At 44.1% G+C, this 23,175-nt stretch overlaps 1 protein-coding gene and 1 long non-coding RNA gene across 2 annotated transcripts; one reads left to right on the plus strand and one right to left on the minus strand.

The window, feature by feature from the left end:
* Window positions 1-7,759: 7,759 nt before the first annotated feature.
* Window positions 7,760-10,529, minus strand: LOC147211275 (uncharacterized). The gene is made up of 3 exons (XR_015100274.1): window positions 10,493-10,529; window positions 10,049-10,140; window positions 7,760-9,082 (listed from the first exon to the last, which is right to left on the minus strand). It is a non-coding gene; the product is annotated as an uncharacterized LOC147211275 (long non-coding RNA).
* A 2,365-nt stretch (window positions 10,530-12,894) lies between these two features.
* mafba (MAF bZIP transcription factor Ba) lies at window positions 12,895-16,467 on the plus strand. Its single transcript, XM_086124823.1, has 2 exons — window positions 12,895-13,097; window positions 13,315-16,467. The coding sequence occupies exon 2, from the start codon at window positions 13,322-13,324 to the stop codon at window positions 14,594-14,596; it is 1,275 nt and encodes a 424-aa protein (XP_085980949.1). The 5' UTR covers window positions 12,895-13,097; window positions 13,315-13,321; the 3' UTR covers window positions 14,597-16,467.
* Window positions 16,468-23,175: the final 6,708 nt, after the last annotated feature.

Consider the following 23,175-nt stretch of genomic DNA (forward strand, 5'->3'; position numbering starts at 1 on the left):
TCCTGAAATGCTGCGTTACATTTAGGCCAACAACAAGACTCACTTCCCAAAGTTCAACTTTTGCCTCGTCGGTCACTAGAATTAGTATCTTCCTTAAATCATTTTTCCTTTGTACTTTTCCAAAGTAAGAGGAGCCTTGATGTTCCGTTTGATTAGCAGTGGTTTTCACTTTAGAACTCTGCCTTGGATGCCATTTTTACCCAGTCGCTTCCTTGCTGAGTCAGAAACATTGACCTTAACTGAGGTGAGGGAGGCCTGCAGTTCTTCAGATGTTGTCCTGGGGAGCTCCTGAAGTAGCTTTCCTTAATAGAAAAATTCAACATTTAAAAACAGCATTTTATGCTTCAGATGGTTTCTGTTTGTCTGACATTTACATTTATTTGAAAGTCCTAAAACATTAAAGTGTGGAAAATATGCAACAAAAAAAAGTACAAATTTGAGAAGAGGGTAAGTACTTTTCCATGGCATTGTAAATGAAGTTGAATTGAGTTGAGTAACATTCTCATGATTAAAGCTGTATTTGTTTAGCGAGCCATGAGGAGGAGGGAAAAAGGAGTATGTAAACACATCAGAGAAGACAGACGGAGCGAGGGAGTGTCACTGCCCTCCCTTGTCTTATTGACTTTTTAGCTTAAGAGTCCCTGGGAGGCCATGATTGAAACATTCAGCGTTGGATATTAATTTAATGTGGCTGCATGTTTTCCACAATTATTGGGCTTTCTGTGACTGTTTTGTGTTGTTGTTTTTTCTCAGAATGTGCCATTATTGTATCATTGGCCCCCTGCGCCGCTCGAGGCTGTGGCCTTTGCCGGCGTCATGGCGTAGCTTTACAGCTCAATACGGGCCGTATCCTGGTGTGACACAGCTGGGCTTAATGACACAGCTCCACTCTCAAACAGCACTCCTGATGAAGACGCCGCTGCGCATCGCCTCCGTTCGTCTCCAGTGCGGTCATTAGCTGGGATGGGCCCGCTAATGACGAGTAATTTACAATATGGCGTGGCGGCATAATCGGCCTCCTGTCGTCATTTTGTGACAGAGGAAGCTGCCGTTTTACAGCCTGTAGCTCTTTAGACGTCATCCATCTGAAAGAGGACACATTGACAGAGATGAAGGAACGTATTTTCTGTAATGATGATCCTTAAGTGTGGATCAAATATCGCCTTACATCCAAATCATTCGCTGGAGGCTAAATGAGTGACAGCCACTCTCACTACAGTATACAGTGCTGACAGATATACATGTGAAATTATATGACATACTGTATACAATGTCCAAAATACAATGAAAACATCTAAAGGGAAACACAATTGTGAGAAAGTCAGTGAGATTAGCATGAGATGGAATGTGTGTAATAGAAAGGAGTGGCAGTGATACATGAATTTGGTAGTCCATTGAAATACGAGAGGAAATGTGTATATTTCATTTGAAAACATTCAACTCGGAGTGATATGGCCAACATCCATCACACATTGGCAAACAGGCAGGATAATACATCTAGCGGAGAGGTCCCAGCGCATACACACCCACAACCCACACACACACGCACGCACGCACACACATAAAAACACATACACTCATATGTTTGACCCATTGAAGGCGACAAAACAGACCCTGACTAATAATGAAAGCTAAATTGTGTTCAAGAATGACATTGTGGCTATGGCTTGATAAAGCAGAGCTGTTGATTGGACACATTGTCCCATTTGTCTACAGGAAGACCTGGAGGAGGACGTGAAGGATGATTTTTAGGAGAAATGCTCACATAGGGAAGGTGGTTCGTTTCATGCCAGATTCTTGACCAAATAAGTGTATACGTGTGTGTGTGCGTGTGTGTCTGTGTGCAAGTGTAAACATCTGAGTCTGCTTTCTTCATTCAGAAAATGTGGAAAACCTTTAAATCATGAATTAGACTGAGCCAACATTTATCTAACATGCAATGCTTCCCATTTCCAGTTTCCCTTTGGTGACTTCACTCTGACTCTCGACATTTTTGCCAAGGTGGTGAAATCTACATCAAAATTACATGTAATGAAAATTGTACAAAAAAATAATAATTTCAATTCCTTGAAGATGTTTTCATTTCAACAAATAAATGTCGACATAAATTCTGTATAACTGCTGTGTGTTTGTGTGTGCGTGTGTGTGTTGGGGATGTATTGGGGGCATCTTCGTGGCGTCTCGTCGTCCAGATGGATGACTTGGATGGGGAGTGTATTTATTTTGCAGCAAGGCGACATCAGGAGATTTGTTATTCCCATGCATTGCTGAGTTTTTCACATTGCTCCACATCCATGGAACCATATTTCATCCGCGCACCCCCAATCCCCAAACAGATTTATTTACAGAAACCACCCCCCAAGGCACACACTCGCGCGCACGCACACACACGCACATACCACTACAGACATAAAATCATGCATATATAAAGCAGTGTTAAAGCTATGAAAGCAGAAAACACACCCTATCTGGAATTAAGCACACAATCACACATGACACACTCGACACACATCTATATTTATACATCTATTTCTTGAAAGTTGTCTGATGATATCGAACAGTATAATTTTTTTACCATATGATGCGGGTGCTCATCCTTCATTTTAGAATGATTAAAAACGAAATGAGGACCCAGATGCACAGAATTGATCCTGAAAATCAAATGATTCTCAGACTCAGTATTCTATAAAGGCACAGGCACACATAGACCCCAAGTGGTGCTCAAGCATCATTTGCTCTTTTGCTGGATGAAAAAAAAGTGTCCATTTTTTTTTTTTGCTGCAACTTAGCTTTTTTCTTCATTTGTTTATTCAAATAAAGTTATCAATTTCACCCAAAGTGTTTTGCTATTTGAAGAATATTGGGAGAATTGTACATATGCTGCCACCTTAAATTTATTTGAGATTCAACAGTCACTTTAAACAGTGGCAGGTGTGTGCTCAATTTAACATGAATTTGAATGTGATTACTTAATTCTGAACACAGCCACCCCCCATTTCTGAGAGAGTGTGTGTACTTGTGGAACCAAGTGCTTGATTTGACTTCTGCTATCATGATTTTTCAACTGAGTCGTACAGGTTGTAGGTTAACTAATTTAAAAAAAACAATCTGTGTTTTAGCTTGGCCTCTTTTTTGTATACCACAGGTTTTTTCCTGCCATTTGGGTGTGTAGATTTTTTTTCCACTGTAACTTCCCTTCACCCCCTTTATTAATATATATATTTTAATTGACTGTGTTAACAGAAAAAAACCACGTATTTTAAATATTGAAACATCAGTGTACTGTTTTTTTCTTCATAGTACAGTATAAGTAATTTTTGGTGTTGGCTTCCCTATTCTGTGCTTGAGCACCTACCACAAAAATGTCTGTGCATGTCTCCGATTCCCATAAACGCGTTGACAGTGGACACACACGGTTGAGGTCTTTAACATGAAATGGATAAAAAAAAGCAGAGCAAGGCAAAGAGAAGACAGGATAAGAGGTTGAAATGAAATATTGGGACAACTCAAGAAAGAACAGGTATAGAGCAAGGGCACAAACAAAAAAACTCCCCCAGAGGGGGAACCTGAGTATGAGTCACGAGTTCATAAGTAGGTGAAGGGGCACTTCCAGTGAAATGCCAGGTTTACAAATGAACGATCTCCATGGGATATCCGTGTGTGTCTGTGTGTGTGTGTGTGTGTGTGTGTGTACTGTACCTGCAGTATGTAGGAGGGAGCAAGAGAGAGCTTGAAAATATTCTGGCTCACTCGATCCGTGGTCTCTCCCGATCAGTTTGAGTGATGACGCGGACTGCCAGAACGCCGGCGTCTTCCAACGTAAAATCGTTTCAGCGAAAGCTCACATACCAACAAAAACACAGGCGAGAAGATTCATAAGAAAGGAAACGGGGAAGGTGGATGGGCTCAGCACTGGGCCAAGTTCATCCATTCACACTTCAAGTGGCTGTGCTGTTGACACACCTGGCCCTGTTTTGGTAGACAGGTGCATGTGCGCTCGGCGGAAAAACCTTCACACCTTCATTTTCGTGCTCAGACAAGTCTAGTTTACCGTGTTTGGGTATTTGACAGACCGAGACGTAGGCCATTTTTCACAACACACTACGGGTGCACCTGACGATTCCATGATAGAAAGTGGACTAGAAATTAGACCAGGTAAAAGCAGGTCTAAGATGTGGCACAGGTTGTGTAACACGATTGTGGTCAATTTGATCCAGGTGCAAGCAGCCACATTCTGAGCTCCGTGGGCGTGTGTGATGAATGTCATTGTGTTTCATTCATCATTCATCTTCCGAACCGCTTCGTCGTCACTAGGGTCGCGGGGGGTGCCGGAGCCTATCCCAGCCGTCTTCGGGCTGTAGGCGGGGGACACCCTGAATCGGTTGCCAGCCAATCACAGGGCACACAGAGACGAAGAAGCATCCACGGCCACACTCACACCTAGGGATAATTTAGAATGGTCAATCAGCCTGCCATGCATGGTTTTTTTTTTTGGAATATGGGAGGAAACCGGAGTACCCGGAGAAAACCCACGCAGGCCCAGGGAGAACATGCAAACTCCACACAGGGAGGCCGGATTAACATTCATCATTAACAAATATGATAAGAGCTTGGAACAGTCCCCCTGCATCATTGTAGACATCAATTTATTGAACAAATTATACTTTGTAATTCTCATCTTAAATACCGGTATATGTTTTAGGGCGGCCCGGTGATCCAGTGGTAAGCGTGTCCACCTCACAGTGCAGAGGTAGAGGCAGAGGTTCGATTCCAGGTGCGGCCTCTCTGTGTGGAGTTTGCATGTTCTCCCCGGGCCTGCGTGGGTTTTCTCCGGTACTCCGGTTTCCTCCCACATTCCAAAAACATGCATGGCAGGCTGATTGAACACTCTAAATTGTCCCTTGGTCTGAGTGTGAGCGTGGATGGTTGTTCGTCTGTGTGTGCCCTGTGATTGGCTGGCGACCGGTTCAGGGTGTCCCCCGCCTACTGCCCGAAGACGGCTGGGATAGGCTCCAGCACCCCCCGCGACCCTTGTGAGGATAAAGCGGATCGGAAAATGGATAGATGGACGGACATATGTTTTAAAGCACCCCCTCGACCACGGCCGAACTATGAGGGGTGGAGTCATGTTAGGGTGCATGATCAGGGGTAGAAAGCGCTCTCCAAGTGCCCACTCCACAGCGACCGACTTTACATCATACACAAGTGGGGATCTTTCTGTTCCTTTTAAATGTACTTTGCGCACGCCGACCTCCTGCATCTACAGTACATGCCATGTAGACCGCGCACCTCCTTGTGAGGGGAGCCACTTCCATTGAATGACGAACAAGTCGGCCGTGTTCCCTCGAACTAAGGCGTACAATGACGCAGACCCAAAGAAAGACAAGTCCATCCAAGTGGACAGTTAGACTGCACTTGCACAAACAAAGCCCCCACAGTCTCAACAGCTCCCTTCGACTCTTACACCACAGAAGAATGATCCGATGAAAACACATGTATGTATTTGATTTGTTGATAAATGGTTAAATATCTGATGTCTTTGAGACATTCAGTATGCACACACAGTTGACCTCATTTGAATGGCTTTCTGTAACAACGGAGATTTGGTTGAGCAAGTCAGAGACAATTTAATTTGACACTTTATTGTTGTGCTTGTGGTTTGCAGTGATGTAAAATTGTCGACTGTGTCATATTGCCAAGTGTTTCTAAAATACTTTTCACCTTACATCCAATGAAACTGCGGAACACACATAATAGTGTCATAAATTGTATTTGTAGCTTTCTCTAGATGTGATGTACAGAATATTCAAGTCAATAGTTGAGTGAGTTAAAAACAGCACATGTAACAGTAGATGTTAAATTGGAAAAGACGGCGGTCTGAGGTTGTGTTTCAGGAAACAATCAGCCAATAAATAAAACTACCTTTGCATTACATGATGTAAGTGAACATGAGAGCTACTCCTGCGGCTTTAGAGTGGGCTGGGTGTGGTCCAGTGGTCAGGGAAATGGCCGGATGACCCGAGCTGTGCTGAGTCATGTCCCAGGTGAGGGATAGAGCTGCCTCCAATGGGCTCCGGGACGTGCACTTAACCTGCAGTAATTACTGGAAACAACACTGAGAACATGACCAACATGGACCTGGTGAGAGGCGGATGGAAGATTTCAAATTTTCCTGAACTGCTTGAGGCTCGCCATGATGACGACTGCCTGGATTGTCATGGGGATCGGAAAGTTGGTGATCAAAATGCTTTGGGTACGTTCAGTATTAACATTGGCATTAAGCTAGTCAGGATAACAGGATAATACCCAAGGATGGGCAAGTAGAAATGGGGAAGGGGGGGGGGGCAATAGCATCTATATGCGCATTTAGCCTACTGGTTTGTACTTGTACATGCCAAGATAAAGCACAATATAAGGGCTATCTATACAATTGGAGCCAATCCCAGATGACTTCGGGCGACAGGCGCAATACACCCTGAACTGGCTACCAGTCAGGCGCAGGGCACATACAGTATAGGGACGAGCGACCATACACACCCACATTCACACCGTCACTGAGTGGGAACCGAACTCACGCTGCCCGCACACAAGTCATGCCAGTGGTACCACGACAGCATCACCGACGTCTGTTCACGTGTTTATTGAAATTATACACTGCATTCATTCATTCATTCATTTTCCGAACCGCTTAATCCTCACTAGGGTCGCGGGGGGTGCTGGAGCCTATCCCAGCCGTCTTCGGGCAGTAGGCGGGGGACACCCTGAACCAGTTGCCAGCCAATCGCAGGGCACACAGAGACGAACAACCATGCGCACTCACACTCACACCTAATGACAATTTAGCATGTTCAATCAGCCTGCCATATCAAAACAAATTGTGGTATTGGTACCCATACACATACTGGTATCAGTCTGAAAATAAATGCTGTTGAACATCCCTAATATTGATCATAGAAAATGAAGACACAAACGTTACCCTTAATAAGGAGATGGAGTATGAGAAATGATCTGAAGGGGGAAAAGGGAAGCATTACAAGTGGCAAAAAGAGAAGGCAAAAGAGAGTAGAACTCCCTCAAATAAGAACCAAGTGGCTGCTAAAAATCATTAATCTTGTGGGGATCTGTGTCAGCGAACGGCAGCGACACAAAGAGCTCTCGGAGCAGCGAGGAGAGCGGCTCACTGACCCGGACCCAATTGGCTGAGAAAGGCCCACCAGGCTTTAATAGACTTTTGCTGATCCGACACTTGTTTGCTGGGAGCCACAAAGAGGCGATTGCGCGGGCTGACAGGGGCCTGCAGGCCCGGGGGCTGCTCTCCTGCTCCATGATAAATGACCCGGGGTGGGCAGGGCCAGGGCCGGAGGAGAGGGGTGAGAGAGTGTCAAGGCGAGGAGGTGACTCACGCAGCCGGCTGGGCATGGTGGACACCGGGAGCGAGAGACCAAGAAGAAAGGAGAGGAGCATTCAAATACTGTATTCCAAAATCGAATCAAGCCAACATAACACTTGGAAGTTGAAAAACAGGTGGCCAACATTATCCCCTGAAATGGAAACAATACGAGAATAATTTTTTGGGGGAGATCTTTGACCTTTACCAAGAATTTTGTAAGGGTGTATTTTCAAATGAAGTAAAATGCACATGATAAATACATTTGAAAGCGAGCTCTACATAACTTTGAAACATAAAAGGATCACATACCCAGAAAAAAGTTTGTTACAGTATAAACTACATTCAACTTTATTAAAACATATTGTCATTATATGATGAGAAAAGGGCTTAAAAAATAAACAGTTTTTGTCACACTTCTCCTTGAATTGTGCTGATTATTCTAGTGCCCACATGGGGGCAGTGTGCTACAGACAGACTGATATACTGTTCTTTGAGACATTGCAACTCCTTTTAGCTAATCTCTGTGGCACTTATATGTAAATGTTGTTCTTTGCGAGGGATAAAGAATATATGCCTGTGGATGTTGTAAGGTCTACCTGCATGTGTTCCAGCAACATCTGTGTTCAGATGTCCGTTGCTTGAAGGGTTTCAAACACATCCACTTAGATGCTAATTGTTAGCCCATTTGCCAATGTTTTTTTTCCATTTTATCGATAGCATTCAGGTAGTTCAGGTCATATGGTGGCTTTATATACAGAAGATGTAATACTCTTTGTTTTATGTTTAGTTTGACATTAACTGTTTGCTCAGAATGACAATAAACAGCTTCAATACACTTTTTTAAAAATTAATATTTACAAATGTTATCTGCTAAATCACGAATGTGGAGTGACTTGAGTCTCCTGCCTGCAGACAGCAGTCAAGGGACCATTTATGCTGTGTAAATTTGACACGACACAGAGGAGAATGTTGCTACCAACCCTGCCCAATTTGAATGATTTAAAAAATTGCCAAATATATCAAAAGAATATGTTATACCGGAGACAAATTCCTTGTGTGTTCTACATACTTGGCCAATAAAGATGATTCTGATTCTGATTCTGATTCTGATATGCTGTGGCCGTGTCCACTGATAAATCTATATATTTTTTTGCCATGCCTCGGAAAATATCAGGAAAACTTGAAATCCCCAATGCAGTACTGCATAGTTCTCAGCTTTTCAAATGTTCCTGCTATTTGAATCTCTGAATTCACTAGAAAGGCTCTTTGAAAAAAAAAGTTCAAACCCACACACACCACAAATAGGTCATGAAATAATATAACAATAACTAGCATGACTCAGGGCGGCACGATGGTCGACGAGTTAGTACGTCCGCCTCACAGTTCAAAGGTGCAGGGTTCGAGTCTTGCTCTGGCCTTCCTGTGTGGAGTTTGCATGTTCTCCCTGTGCCTGCGTGGGTTTTCTCCAGGTACTCTGGTTTCCTCCCACATTCCAAGAACATGCATGGCAGGCTGATTGAACACTCTAAACTGTCCCTAGGTTTGAGTGTGAGTGCGGATGGTTGTTCGTCTCTGTGTGCCCGACCATTGGCTGGCAACCAGTTGAGGGTGTCCCCCGCCTATTGCCTGATGACGGCCGGGATCGCCTCCAGCACACCCGTGATCTTCGTGAGGATAGCATGACTCATCCACCTGTGCATCAGTCACAGCCACTTGGTCACCACACAAAATCTGATCTGGAGTCAGCGAGTGCCTTTGGGAAGAGTTGCACTCACACTTTTTATTCAGACCTTTGTCACAAAGTCAACTGAGACATTTGAAAAGCCTCGTTTGATATCATCCGAATAACCTGTTGGTGAAGACACATTCTTTCTTCAATGTTACATGATGTGGACAAATATGTGTCCAAACAGAACACGAGCGATGTGATTGTTTCAAAAATAACCAGAACTGAATATTCAAGTCATGATTGGAAGTTACTTTACTTATAGCCCTGAATGTTAGTATTGCTGCAACTTCCGAATAATCTGGCTATTAATCATATCTGTCTGTGTTGGCACTTTCCCACATTTATGATAAGATCCCAAAGTTATTCAAATGATTCTGTACAAAAGGATACTGGAAATAAACCAGACAGTTATGCAAAGTATTTCAATTGAAATTAGTGGGGGGAAAAACTACAGCAAAACTACAGATTCATTGTTGTATTTTCTTCTTACTCATATATAAAGCCAATGTGTGTGTGAGGTTTATTTCGTTATATTGATTAAAAGACAAACAGAGATATCTGAGCTCGAAAATCATCCATCATAATTTCATATCCCCTTCCTATCTTTGTTTTGTAAATTGAGCAGAGCTAGAATAAGATGACGTTGTCTAGTTGGAGCTGCGTGCCTGCACGCCATCAGTGATGCTCATCATTGAAGTGCTGGCAGTGATGAAACGTGCCACCAGGGGCGCTCAGGCACAAGACATAAACTAAAGCGTGTTTATCGAATACTAAATAACACTGATGGATAATCGCTGAGTTGGTGGCAGCAACGGAACGAAGCAAACGTGGGCTCAAAAACAAAATAGAAAGAAAAAAAGAGAAATTATCTTCACTGTTTAATCGAAGCGCGTTCTATATTAATGAATGCGAATTTGCACTTATCTCACCTCTCGTTGTTTCCGTAAGAGTGGTCGGTGCGTGTCAATTAGGTCTGATGCGGCTTGCAGTCGGCTTCCTTCACAGACTGGATGGACTCGCCCTGTTTACACAGACAGCGACTTAATAATGCATGTTTTCACAGAGATAGTCGATGAGTCTGGAGTAAACAAGAATGCCTGAGTAAGTACACCCTGTTAATGGCCAATTAAAACGATGATGCAAAAGGACCACCGCGTGCATAGCTATCAGTAAACGAAACTTTTAGAGGTTGAGCGTGCATCTTGTTACTGGAGAGAATTATCTTTCCACATATAATCGAGATGCAATGAAGATCCTTGGAATCCAGTGGAGGTGCGGCGGATCATTCATATTTTCAAGGATGTAAATTATTTTGGAGTATTCAGTGATATGTTTGTGAGTAGTGAATAATGCAATTCATGCCAAAATTTTACCCGTAATGTTCACTTCTCGGTTAAACTTCCCACGCGTAAAAGCAACAGTGCAAGGAGCGGCTCTTCATCGTTCACCTGCCCGCCAATCGGCCTTGAAACTCAGCTTCCTCCGGGTGTCGGCTCGGGGTGAACGGCCAGGAAGCGACCACATTAACACCCTCACAGTGGTGCAAAACACGACTGGAAGAAAAGATCAAGTATTCCTCGCAATGATAACATCCCGGAGTATCCAAAAGGTTTGGCGACGTTGGTGAGCACAGACGTGTGCCCGTCAGTGAGAGGTCCAACGTCGGTGCCCCGGGCCTCGTGTTACAGGTGCGACACGGCACAAAGTGCGATGTGAGCCGCTCAGTCGCGAGATGTCGAATGGCAGCGGCAGCCTCAACTGCTCAAATTTTAAGGCGGATTTCATTTCGTGTTATTCATTCCTAAAATCCGTAGGACGGGACTCTCATTAGGAGGCGAATAAGCAAGCATCGACACTTTTTCCCGCTGCCCATAAGCACACACATCACTTAATAGATCATTAACCACCGATGTGATGCTGACACTAACGTTTTTTTTTTTTTTTACATCTGGTCCCTGCATAACGGCCCCTGTTATTAGTGGAGGCGGAGAGCCGCCCTCAGCCTCGCCTGCACGCTGGACCGGAGTTGCGCGAGGGAGGAAGCAGGACCACCAACAACGGGGCCGCCGCCGGCTCGGCCTGGTCGGGGAGGACGTTTGAGGGCTGCTCAGTTCGGTTCGACGCTCTTCGGTCGTTTTGTGAATTACGACGCTCGCCTGCAGGTGCCTGGAATAAATGTCATTCATTACATTGACTTGTTTTGTGCATCAGTGTGTGTGTGTGTGTGTGGTTGTAAGCATATTCAGGTTGAATTAATGGTGTTGATTTTTTCATGAGAACATTTTTTGATGTGGATAATTTTCTGCTAAAACAAAAAAAAATTACAACCCGATTTACAATTTGACAAGATACTGGATACGTACAATTTACAAAGTCTATCATCGTGGTTAAAATTGTGAAATAACATATACATAATTTATCAATAAATTTCCATAAATGATTCTAGTATCCGATGCCATGTTTGTTCAAATGTGTGATTTAAATGATCGTCTGGCAACTACAAAGAAGCGAAGAACTATTAATCCTTACCGATTTAAACTTTACTTTGACTTTCAACAAATATAATAAAATCGCTCCTTTTGTAACGAAATTAGTTCATAAAATATTGAAATGCACAATACTCGAAATACGTTATACATTTTAAAACAAACAAACTCGCTTTTTCTTTTTCAATGTCAGCTGTAAGCCTGTTCAAATATGCCGTTTGGTCTCACTTGCTCGGACGCGTAGGAATGTCGATGAACATAAAAATATAATTCATACTTAATTGATTTATTTACATGGACATTATTTTGCCGGAACAGTGGAGCAGACAAAATAAATATTGTCATAATTGACGGGACGTCATGACACGGGAATATGTCACGCCCGATGCGTGCGTGACACTTATGAACTCACAAATGCCAAGAAACGTGAGATCAATCCGTGAGAAAACGAAAATAAAGTGCGCGATTGGTGCGTCTACACAGCCTGCAAAACGGCTGCTCCAGTTGCCCACGCAGGGGCAGCCTTGAGCCTGATTTGGACTCACAGTATTGGCCGGGTCAAAAGGAGGGTTGGCGTGGGTGTCGCTCGGAAGACACAACATGTTCGGGGCATCACCACGCCAACCCATACTCATGAAACATGGATACACTTCAGTGTTGATTAGTCCGTAAATGAAGTGCCGACAAACTAATAGACAGACAGAAAGACAAATAGAGATAGACAGACAGAAAGACAGACAGACAGACAGACAGACAGACAGACAGACAGACAGACAGACAGACAGACAGACAGATAGATAGATAGATAGATAGAATTGATAACAGTAATGAAGGTGGTGTTTGTGGCTCAAGGCTGCCATTTGTGATGACATAATAATCCTATACACCGTTTTTATAAATGTATCCGTAGTGTGCTCTTGCTAGAATACTAACTAAACAATAGTAAGACCGTTTCAAACTCAATGCAGGTGACACTCTTTGGTCCAATCTTGATCTTTCGTGGAAACACCGAAAGTTCACGAGGACGCGTTATCTTACAAATGGACCTCATTACGGATTTTTGAAGGTGAGGAGAAAATGAGGAAAGCGTGTAGCGCTGGTGGCGTGGTCCCACCTTCTGGTCGCTCCTTGCTCTCCTCCGCCTCCTCTTTTCCCTTCCTCGATTTCAAGTCAGAGTCCGGCTCCCATTGGAGGGTGGCGCGCCACGATCCCGCCTATGGGCGCACGTCACCGCGCGCTGGAAGCATAAAGCTCAGGCTGGCTGCAAGCGCACTCCGCTTGATGCTGGAGTTGAGGCGCGAGGGAAAGCGCGAGAGAGCCGCGTGAAATCTCTGCGGTGCAGAGCTGGAAAAAGCAGCTTCTCGGCGAAAATCAGACGCCCTATTTAATCTGCTCACTTGCTCCCTTTATTTTTTTTTTCCTGGAGAAAAAAAAAGAGGACTTACCAAGAAGTTGCAACGAGGACTGGTTCCCGTCTCGGCGAGCAAACTTGGTATTTCTTTCCCGTTCTTATTGATGTTTTGAAAGTTGTTGTGAATGCACATCTACTGAAGGGACTGCTTGTGCGCAGAGGCCGCTTGCTTTCGTTCTACCTTCTGCTTGGTTGTCAGTGCCGGAGCAGAAGTCTACATGATGCAAACAGTGAGCAGAGTTTAGTCTGAAAGTTTTTTTTTTTCGTTTCCCCCTCCTGCGCTTTTTTTTCCCTCAAGGTATTTCATGCTACAGCAAGTCACCGCGCAGCGCTGGATGAACCAAAAGAACAACTGCATGAAACAAGAAAGGAGAGAAGAGACGCTGATTCACAAATCCGTTTTGGCGACGCTCGCAAGCTCCTTTGCGTACCTGCAAAAGAGTCGCGACGGCAGCATGAGCGCAGAGTTGAGCATGGGCCCGGAGTTACCCAGCAGCCCACTGGCTCTGGAATATGTCAACGATTTTGACCTGATGAAGTTTGACGTCAAGAAGGAGGGTTTGGCCGGCCTGGAACGCGGAGGAGTGCGTCAGTGCAACCGCCTCCAACCGCAAGGCTCCGTGTCGTCCACGCCGATCAGCACGCCTTGCAGTTCGGTGCCTTCGTCGCCCAGCTTCAGCCCCACGGAGCAAAAGAACCACCTGGAGGAGTTGTACTGGCTTCCCGGCGGCGGCTACCACCAGCAGATGGACCCCCAGACTCTCAGCCTCACCCCCGAGGACGCAGTGGAGGCCCTGATCGGCGCCACGACCCACGGCCATCCCGCGCCGCCGCCGCCACACGTCCAGCAGCAGCTGCAGCAGCAGCAGCAGCACCAAGGCGCCTTCGAGGGCTACAGGGGTCCGCATCACCACCACGGCCACCACGGCCACGGCCAGCCTCACCACCACCCGTATGCGGGGGCTATGAGCCACCACGCCGAGGAGCTGTCGGCTCACCCGGGGGCGCACAGCCACCCGCACGGCCAGCATCATCATCACGGCAACAACAACCAGGACCCCGACAGCCCGTCCCCGGTGTCCCCGGATGCCCACCCGTCGCTCCACCACCACCGCCATCACCACCACCACCACCACCACCATCCGCACGGCCACTTGGGCCAGTCGGCGGCACACCACGGCTCGGCGGGCGGCGGCGGCGGGCTCAGCGTGGAGGAGCGCTTCTCGGACGACCAGCTGGTGTCCATGTCGGTGCGGGAGCTCAACAGACACCTGCGCGGCTTCACCAAGGACGAGGTCATCCGCCTCAAACAAAAGCGCAGGACCCTGAAGAATCGCGGCTACGCGCAGTCGTGCAGGTTCAAGCGGGTGCAGCAGAAGCACGTGCTGGAGAACGAGAAGACGCAGCTGATGAACCAGGTGGAGCAGCTCAAGGCGGAAATCGGCCGCCTGGCCAGGGAGAGGGACGCCTACAAACTCAAGTGCGAGAAACTCGCAGGCTCGGGATCGGGGCCCAGCGGCGGCTTCCGCGAGGCGGGCTCGACCAGCGACAACCCCTCCTCGCCAGAGTTCTTCATGTGAGTTGTTTTCCCAGGACCACGGACGACCGAGAGACAGCATTCACCCCCAACGCAAATTGACTGATGATAACACTGACAAGAAACCGATTAGGACGACAAATAGATCCACATGTAATCACGCGTCCATCCAGGCGCCCACCGAGGTGTCGTGGCAGCATCTTTTGTAAACTAGACTTGCTCGTTGATGACACTTTGCAATTCCCTCCTCCGAGAAAATAATCGCTAGATGAACTGTGGCCCTCCTTGAGGCTTTTACCACATAATCTTGCTGTTAAATGGTGGAGCACGCAGGCTCAGCAAGGAGGCCTGGCGTCGAGAATCCTCTCCCCCCAAAAAACAAAAACAAAACAAAAACAAGCAAGACTCCACTTTATGCAAATCTGTCGACCAGCCAGACACCGGGGAGGACATTTTATGCAACATCTCATTGATTTCTTGCCTGCTTGGTTATTATATTCCAATATATAGAGAAACAAACGAAAACATGCATTAAATATTAATCCTGCATGCTGGACATGTACGGTAATAATTTCTATTTTGTACTTTCATTATCTCGTGTATATGAATAAGAGCATGTTGTTGATCTGCGCTTCTCCATATCGTTTTTGGGGAGGGATCGAGAAAAGCAGCGGGGACAGAACAGCCGGACTGCCTGTGCAGCATCTTATAGCGTCATGTGCTCGCGGCCGTCGGGGAAGGCTGGGGGAATCATTTGGGCTTGTAAATATTACGCAACCGCAAAACTGCACAAGATCGAGGAGGCTGGTTTGAACTTCTTTCTTTCTTTGTGTTACCTTTCTCATTTATATTTTTTACGTTCAATTATCATTTCTCATTTGCGGGACTGACTGAGAGAGGAGTGCACTTTTGTTCCATGTTTGTCTGTTGAGTTGGAGACAACAACAACAAACTTTGCGGCGAGTGCACTTTTGGATGATGATTTTTTTTTAGGGGAGCAAGTTTTCATTTTGACATTTGCACAGACCCCCCCCCCCCCCCCCCCCTCCGGGAAAACAATTCGATGCTTTGAGATTGAAGTGTAAAAATAAATATTGACGGGAGTTTATGACGACGTTATCTTTTCGGGGGACGCAGATTACACGATTGTCTATTGACTCATTAATTTAACATACACACTCAGGGTGAGAATTTGGACAGGCAATAATATTTAAAAATGACGTCATATTTCTACCCCCTTTACCTTGTGATTCGGTTGATTGTGAACAGAAATAATCAAAATAATTTCGATTGACAGCCACTTGTAGCATCATTAGCGCAGCAAAGATTGATAGATTGTATTGCAGCGTTTTTCTTATTTAGGTATGTCGTGATGCAAAGTTTGTCATTCTTGTTGTGGTTTCCTGATTTTTTTTCTGCAGGTCAGGGAAAAAAGGGGATTCGGGTGGTGCAAATGCTCAAAATGAAAATATTTTATATGTTATTACGTGCTGATTTGATTTGTTTGTATTATTATTTTATGATTCTGGTTCTGCTGGCCAGATGCATAGTTACATAAAGTTTTTATTTTAATGATTTAAATTAACAGATTGTCAGATCATATCGAATAAGCATGGTGCTTGCATTTGAAAGTATTGTTGAAAAGTCATGCATTTATCAATCTTTGGTTTTCTTGATTCAACTGTGTTGAAATCGAACTGAAACTGCAGCAGCGGGTTGTTGTTTTGTTTTCAGCATTGCCATGTACTTTGTCATGTTGGGGATCAATTTTCAATCCTGTTTATATGAATAATATAGTTAAACACTTAAATTTGAACTGTTCCATTCAGGCTGGTTTCTGTTTTGTCTTATTTTGGGGTTGTTTTTGGAAGAAATTGTTTCCTATTTTGCTTATTAAAGTCATTGAAATGGCAATATTCCATCTCAGACTTTGTACTATAGCAAGTCATTTATTTAATTCGATTTTATTGCACATCGTCATCATTGAGCCATTTTAATATCGTAAGGTATTCACATTACAATAAACTGCAGTTATAGCGGTGATGGTTCGGTAGTCACAAACAAGAAATTCTGAATATCCTACACTTGATTTTCCACAGCTATCGCACATAACTTGCACATGATGTGTTTCTGGATGTGTCGGGGGTGCGGGGCGCCGTGTGTGGCGCATGCTACCGGCCTCTGCTGACTTGTGCACAAACCTCCGCGAGATCTTGACCTTGCAACAGAGGAAAAATTAAATCAACCCCCTGGATTTACATTGAGGTGAGGAATCATTTTGGGGGTCGTGCATGGCTTTGAATACACTTAGAAGCTCAACCTGGTGTGTTGGAGCGAAAAAAAAACCCAAGGTCCTATTTCTCATCGCCTGCTGAGATGATACGAATGCGATCATATGTGGCCCATTTTCATTGTTAAAACTGATGACAATTATAAGTGACGTGAGGCTATACACACATTATTCGCGCATTGCTGAGTGCATTTTTTTTTGTCGTGAATGTGCGGTGATTCAACTGCATGAAATTGTCAACACGCGCACAACCAAAAAGCAGCAAAAGTAGCAGGTTTTGCTGTGAGATCCTGGTGTCGGAGTATTATCTGACCCGTGTCCGCACATTCGCTAGGACGACGAGAAGGGGAATCGGAGAAGCTGTAGTTTACATTCTCCGTCCCGGTTCTGCAGTCTGGGGGCAGTGGTGCAGCTGTATGGGCTGAACCAGGACAAACGGGTTCCCACACTCTTCCACGTAGTGTTGAGTGATCAACACTGAAGGAAAAAGGGGAAGGTTTGTTGTCCTTTCTGAATATGTACCACACATATATATATGTGTGTGTGTGTGTGTGTGTGTGTGTGTATATATATATATATATATATATATATATATATATATATATGTGTGTGTGTGTGTGTGTGTGTTTACGTTTTTTTTTGGTTTGCTATGTCCTGATGCTGATGCTTACAACACTCAATTTAGTCTTGCAGTTAAAAATGGAAGTTTAAATTATTATTATTATTATTTACATTCTAATTTTTCTTTTTCCATCTATGCCAGTGACATAATAGTAGTATAGGCAAAATAAATATATTTCTTTTCACTTGGATGACCAAAGGTACAACCAAACCGTATATCCCACTGTTGCCATTCATCCAACCTAATAAGTCATTGTTCCCTGCAAGTAAATCAGCTTTGTGTTGTTCAACTATACAGGCCTAGATTTCATACTGAATCAGTACATTTGTGACAAAACCGAGACAAGGTCATTCATTCAGTATGCGTACTTTTTTTTTTTTTGTAGTTTTGTCGTCGACTCGTTAGCACGTCACCCTTATACAGAGTCGACTCCATCCTTCCTGTGTGGGGTTTGCATGTTCTTCCTGTGTCTGCGTGGATTTTCTCCGGGTACTCTGGCTTCCTCCCAAATTCCCAAAACATGCATGGCAGGTTAATGGAACACTACATTATCTCCAGGTGTAATAATGAGCGGAAATGATTGTTTGTCTCTGTGTGTCCTGCGATTGTCTGGCCACTAGTTCAGGGTGTCCCCAACCTACTGCCCAAAGACAGCTGGGATAAGCGGATTAGAAAATGTATGGATGTATGTTTTTTGGTTTACCATGAGGCTTTTCTTCCTCAAAATACTTGCCTTGATTCCACAGGTTAGCAAACATCGATTCTATAATTACTCTAATTAATAACAGCTCAATTTATTAAAGAAGTCAAGAATGTATGATGCACATAAACTAAGACCATTACTCTCGACTTAAAGACAGTTATGTGTGAATTAGCTCACCTCAAGGATAAAGTAAATAAACTTTTTCAGGAACATCAACACACCCGATTGTCATCTATTTGACTCTCAACACCATCGCACTGGATTTCAAAAGAAACGAGCAAGATGTTCCTTTCATCTTTCATTTGAGGAGATTTACAGCACACCCAAATCGGGTAGCCGCTGTTGGAATTGGAACCGTTAGTCGCACTATATTTCTCCCAGTTTTTATGACGGGGGTGGGCTAACTCCATGCGAGCATCAAATATCCCCAGATTAAACCAAGTCCATGAGAAACAAAGCACTTCAGTCATGAACATTGTAATTTCCAGCTACTTGTAATTCCAATGTTCGTTTTCTGTACCAGAGATCTTGCGTTGGCTGTACTATATAAAGACTCAGTATCGATGGCATATGATGCTGATGCTAGCATCATTATGGGCACGCCATCAGACATCAACATGATGGGTATAAATCAGATGTCATCATGCGCCGCCGTAACTATGCATGCCGCCATCTTGGGTTAGCGTTTATGATGGGGGAAAAACAGTTGCACGAAAGGAACGAACATAATCAATTCGCACCAAACCAAAAAAGTTGAACAACTGGATTTGATTGTTTTCAATTCATATATATATATATATATACAGTATATACACATATACACATATTCTCCACATAGTCACATATATTATGACAACACCTGCGACTCATTTGTATTATGTATTGTAATATCTCAACTTGGTAACAGTATCACTGACGCATGCGCACGACCTGGTTTTGCAATTTTCCTCATAAAAGCGAACGAACCAGCAGAAGAGTTTCTCTCCATGTTGTGAAACTGTAGAACAAGAGCAAAGAGGAACAAAGGTGACAGGGGAGAGTAGACGAGAGCACAAGGCTCAGCTCAGCGGAAGAGCCAAGGACACGGTGACCAGGCGTTCGTAATGATTTTAGTCTCCGATCACACATTCATGCCCCCCTGCAGAGATGCTGTCTGCATTCAGGCTTCTCATCCTCTCCTCAGCAGCAGCTGCAGCTGCAGCAGCAGCAGCAGCAGCACCGCTAACGGGAGCCCAGACTCTTCAGACCAGTTTTCAAAACGTGAGGTCGTCCACTCCCCAAGTCTTGGCTGTGCTAATGTTTGCGTATTTCACCCTGTTTGACCCCTGTCTCCAAACAGCATGAGCTCATTTGGCGCTTGCATAATTAGCAAGATGCTCATTCTACAATATGCATTCCCAGAGTCCACGTGTGGTTAGTTTAATTGCTGGTTCTAATTTTTTCTGTAAACACTCACACAGAGAACCAGTCCAGGTCCCCACCACAAGAATGGTCCAACTGAGCTTTCTGCTTGCAAATTGAGATGATATTTTTGGAGATTAACATGAGTGGGCAGGGAAGCAAAAAATTCTAATACAGTAGGTTTGGAGTTTTCATTACACTTCAGTTTCTATGTTGTTTTGATATTTTTCCCCCCTGAATTCAGTTTTAAAAATGGATTTTTTTTATTTTTTATTTTTTGGTAAAATGCTTAGTTGCAGTTTTTTTTTAGTTTGAGTTTTTTGCAGTATGGTGTATTTGTCAGGTGGGAGTTTAAATAAAGTCACAGTACGTTTTGTTCATTAAAAACTCAAAAAAGGTAAAGATAACATTACAAGATGAAAAGGATATTAACTTACTAACATTAAATTATAACCATCAATAAAGTCTGTTTAGTGACATAAAAAAATGAGACCAAGAGAAATAATTTCAAATATTACTCCATTATTAATGTGACCTATCGTGTACCACTCCATTGAAAAAAGGAAACCTTTTTGAGCTGGGTCGTAAAATTAAACTGAGATGAGGTGATGATTTTCACAAGTGTGCAAACAATCTTATAATTGGGGATATGGTCATGTTCATATTTACCACAGTTTAACTCATGGCATGCGAGTCAACACACACCTATCACCATTCAAAGTTTCCCTGCTTAACCCTACAACAGTTCAGTTGTTCTAGCGGTCTTTTCCTGACTTTTTTCCTGGCAGAAGCCTGAAGATTAAGTGATAAAACTTACTGCTATTTGACACTGTTTATAATTCCCTCCACATGGCCTATAAGGTTCCAATCGCAGCAAAAGAAAAACAGCCCCAAAGCATGATGCTGCCACCACTATGCTTCACTCTAGGTGTGTTCTTTTGGTGAGGAGCAGTCTTGTGTGTGTGTGCCCAACATACCTTTTGGAAATATGGCCAAAAAGTTCAACCTCGGTTTCATCGGACCATAACCAGCTAACCAGTGCGTTCTCCAGTTTATGGTATTTCTGCATGTTTACTCACCAGTCACAGTGACCTGCTTCCATGACTAGGCATTTGCTTTTGTCCGAGATGTAATCATAATCCAAAAAACCAAATGGGCCTCTGCCGTTTACTCGCCACTTTCGTCACTATGCTGTTATGCTATAGGCCTCATTGTCAATGGGCTACGTCAATTTTCGACATCGAGGTGCAACTGTACAACTGTCGGAAAACCGACAGCTCAGTGTTTTACATTTGAAATAATCACAAAAAAGCTTACCAAGACAAAAACAAAAAACATTTTTGCGACAGTCATTAGTCATTTAGGTAGTTCTGTGACCATAAATTGTACAATTCAGTTTTAATTAGCTTTTTCCCCCCTAAAGCATTTTTGTGTTTATTTTATATCATCAATGAAAATATATTTTTTTAGTTTTATTTTTCATTATTTGGTTGGTTTTCATTTTCATGATGACAGCCTTGGTGCGGAGCATCCATGTGTAGGGCCGCGGCCTTCCATTGGGGCGTTTGCATATTTGCCTTTCCGTCCCACATTCCAAGGTCATGCATGTTAGGTTCTTTGAAACCTCTTAATTGCCCTTCAGGACTCGCTTTTTGTTGACAGTGCACCTGCGTTGTGGCACAAATGCCAGTGGATCCAACCAAACTTTCCAGGAGTCCAAGGCTTGCTGCACACGTATGCTAATTTGCCGACCGCTCTCTGCCAAGCTAGGCGGACCGGCATAGCAGAGAGTCAATCTAAACCTCATGCCTGCTCTGACTACATCTACCACTGGACTCGGGTGGACAGCTGATCCAACACAACATATTTCATTCATAAATATGTGAAGAGTAGGGTTCAAATTACCCTCTGAATCATTGTATTATTATTTTTTAAATCATCCCATTAGCGGCACAGTTATGGGTGGGTGGGCACCAAACGATCGGGGGTGGGGTGCAGTCTCTAAGTGCCCACTTGACGGAGCAGATGTTTTTTTCCGTCATGTTGAGACTCTAGTGCGCAATCAGTGCACTTCATTGGCCGTGATTGAAGCCTGCAATGTCCACTCCCACAACGGCGCAGGCTTCCTTCTCCCAGATCTTCCGGCCTGCAGTGAACCGCGGAATTCATAATCATCTCTCTTCAGTTTGTTGTAAATTTCAACTCCCCTGCACTCCTTCAGCGGGGACTCATGCACCAGTAGCAGGTCGTAGCGGCTTTACTGCAAACACAAAATGACCAAAGTGCTTGTGAACACCAAGTTTAATTTAGCTTGGACTTTTATATGAAGGCATTTCCAACTGTATACTTAACGTTCATGCACTGAATATTGTGTTTGAATTAAACTGAACTAAATCCTCACACTGATGCACTCCGAAATGTCACATCAAACTTATTCAGACTCTTCCCAAAACAACATAAATGTTTTGTGCTCACGTTTTACTTGATGCATGATGTCAAGAGATTTCTATCTCTCCTCATTTGAGCCACTGCAGTCCCTCTTTTGCAATGCATTTGTACCTTCTTGGTCGTAACAACGCCATAGTAGCTATGATAGACACATATGGCCACAGCAAGTCGATAAAAGTGACCCTCCCATACACCTCTGCTTCCGGGATGTGAAACATTATTCCGGGTGGGATTAATCCTCATCTGGGCGCCGTGTGGCTGAGGCCAGCAGGGGAAGATAAGAGAAGACACCACGTGGTCAATAATATGCTTGAACAGAAAAGACACTTCACTTGAAAAAGAAGTGGTCGCAGTGCATCAATTCAGGACACACGCACAGTCCATGTGGTGTTTAACACTGTCCTCAATACAAAGAGATTTACAGAAAGTCGCAAATAATTAGCTTTTGAATTTGAACGTCATAATGGGTCATTTATTTTAACATGATTTGTGATGTTGTTAAAGTACAGTAAGTGTTTGAGATTTGGATGACCTTATGTAGGAGTGGTACCAAAAATTCAAAATGGTATCGAACAAGATCATTAATTTTACTACACATTTCTCATCTCTTACTCATCCGTTCCAAACACAGAGCACATGGCTCATGTGAACACAGTGTGTTCTGTGTGCATGTGTGCCAACCTCTGCCCTGTCGAACGTCCCTCGCCTGGGAGGTAAATAATTGAATGGATCCATTAATAAATAAAGTGCAGGCTGGGAGACGGGAGCAGGCGGTAGAAGGGTCAGTCATTTTTACAGTCACCAAGCGGTGAGTGGGGCGTTAGCGAACGCGCTTCCACTCCCTCCTTGCTCACTGCCACTCAGGCATGAGCCGCATTAGATCCCGGGCTCAGAGCAGGACATGCCATTTCAACACACATCCTCCCCTTATCCATCAGGACAAGGCAACTTCCTGTTAGGATAGTGGAGGGTGATATCTGGCGAACTTTATACCTTTGACCCGACCAATAGTTTTACAGTAAGGGCCTTGGTAATGTTCAGTTGGCGGGTGTTATTCTCACATGACATTGCCTGCTATTTTCATAGAAAAACTTGCCAAGGGACCACTGAGTGGAGAAGAGAAAAGGAAGTGGTGGTTTTAAAGCATGCATGTTGAAT

The sequence above is a fragment of the Hippocampus guttulatus genome, chromosome 1, assembly GCF_054856545.1.
Source record: "Hippocampus guttulatus isolate MCC_2025c chromosome 1, RoL_Hgut_1.0, whole genome shotgun sequence".
Taxonomy (NCBI): Eukaryota; Metazoa; Chordata; class Actinopteri; order Syngnathiformes; family Syngnathidae; genus Hippocampus; species Hippocampus guttulatus.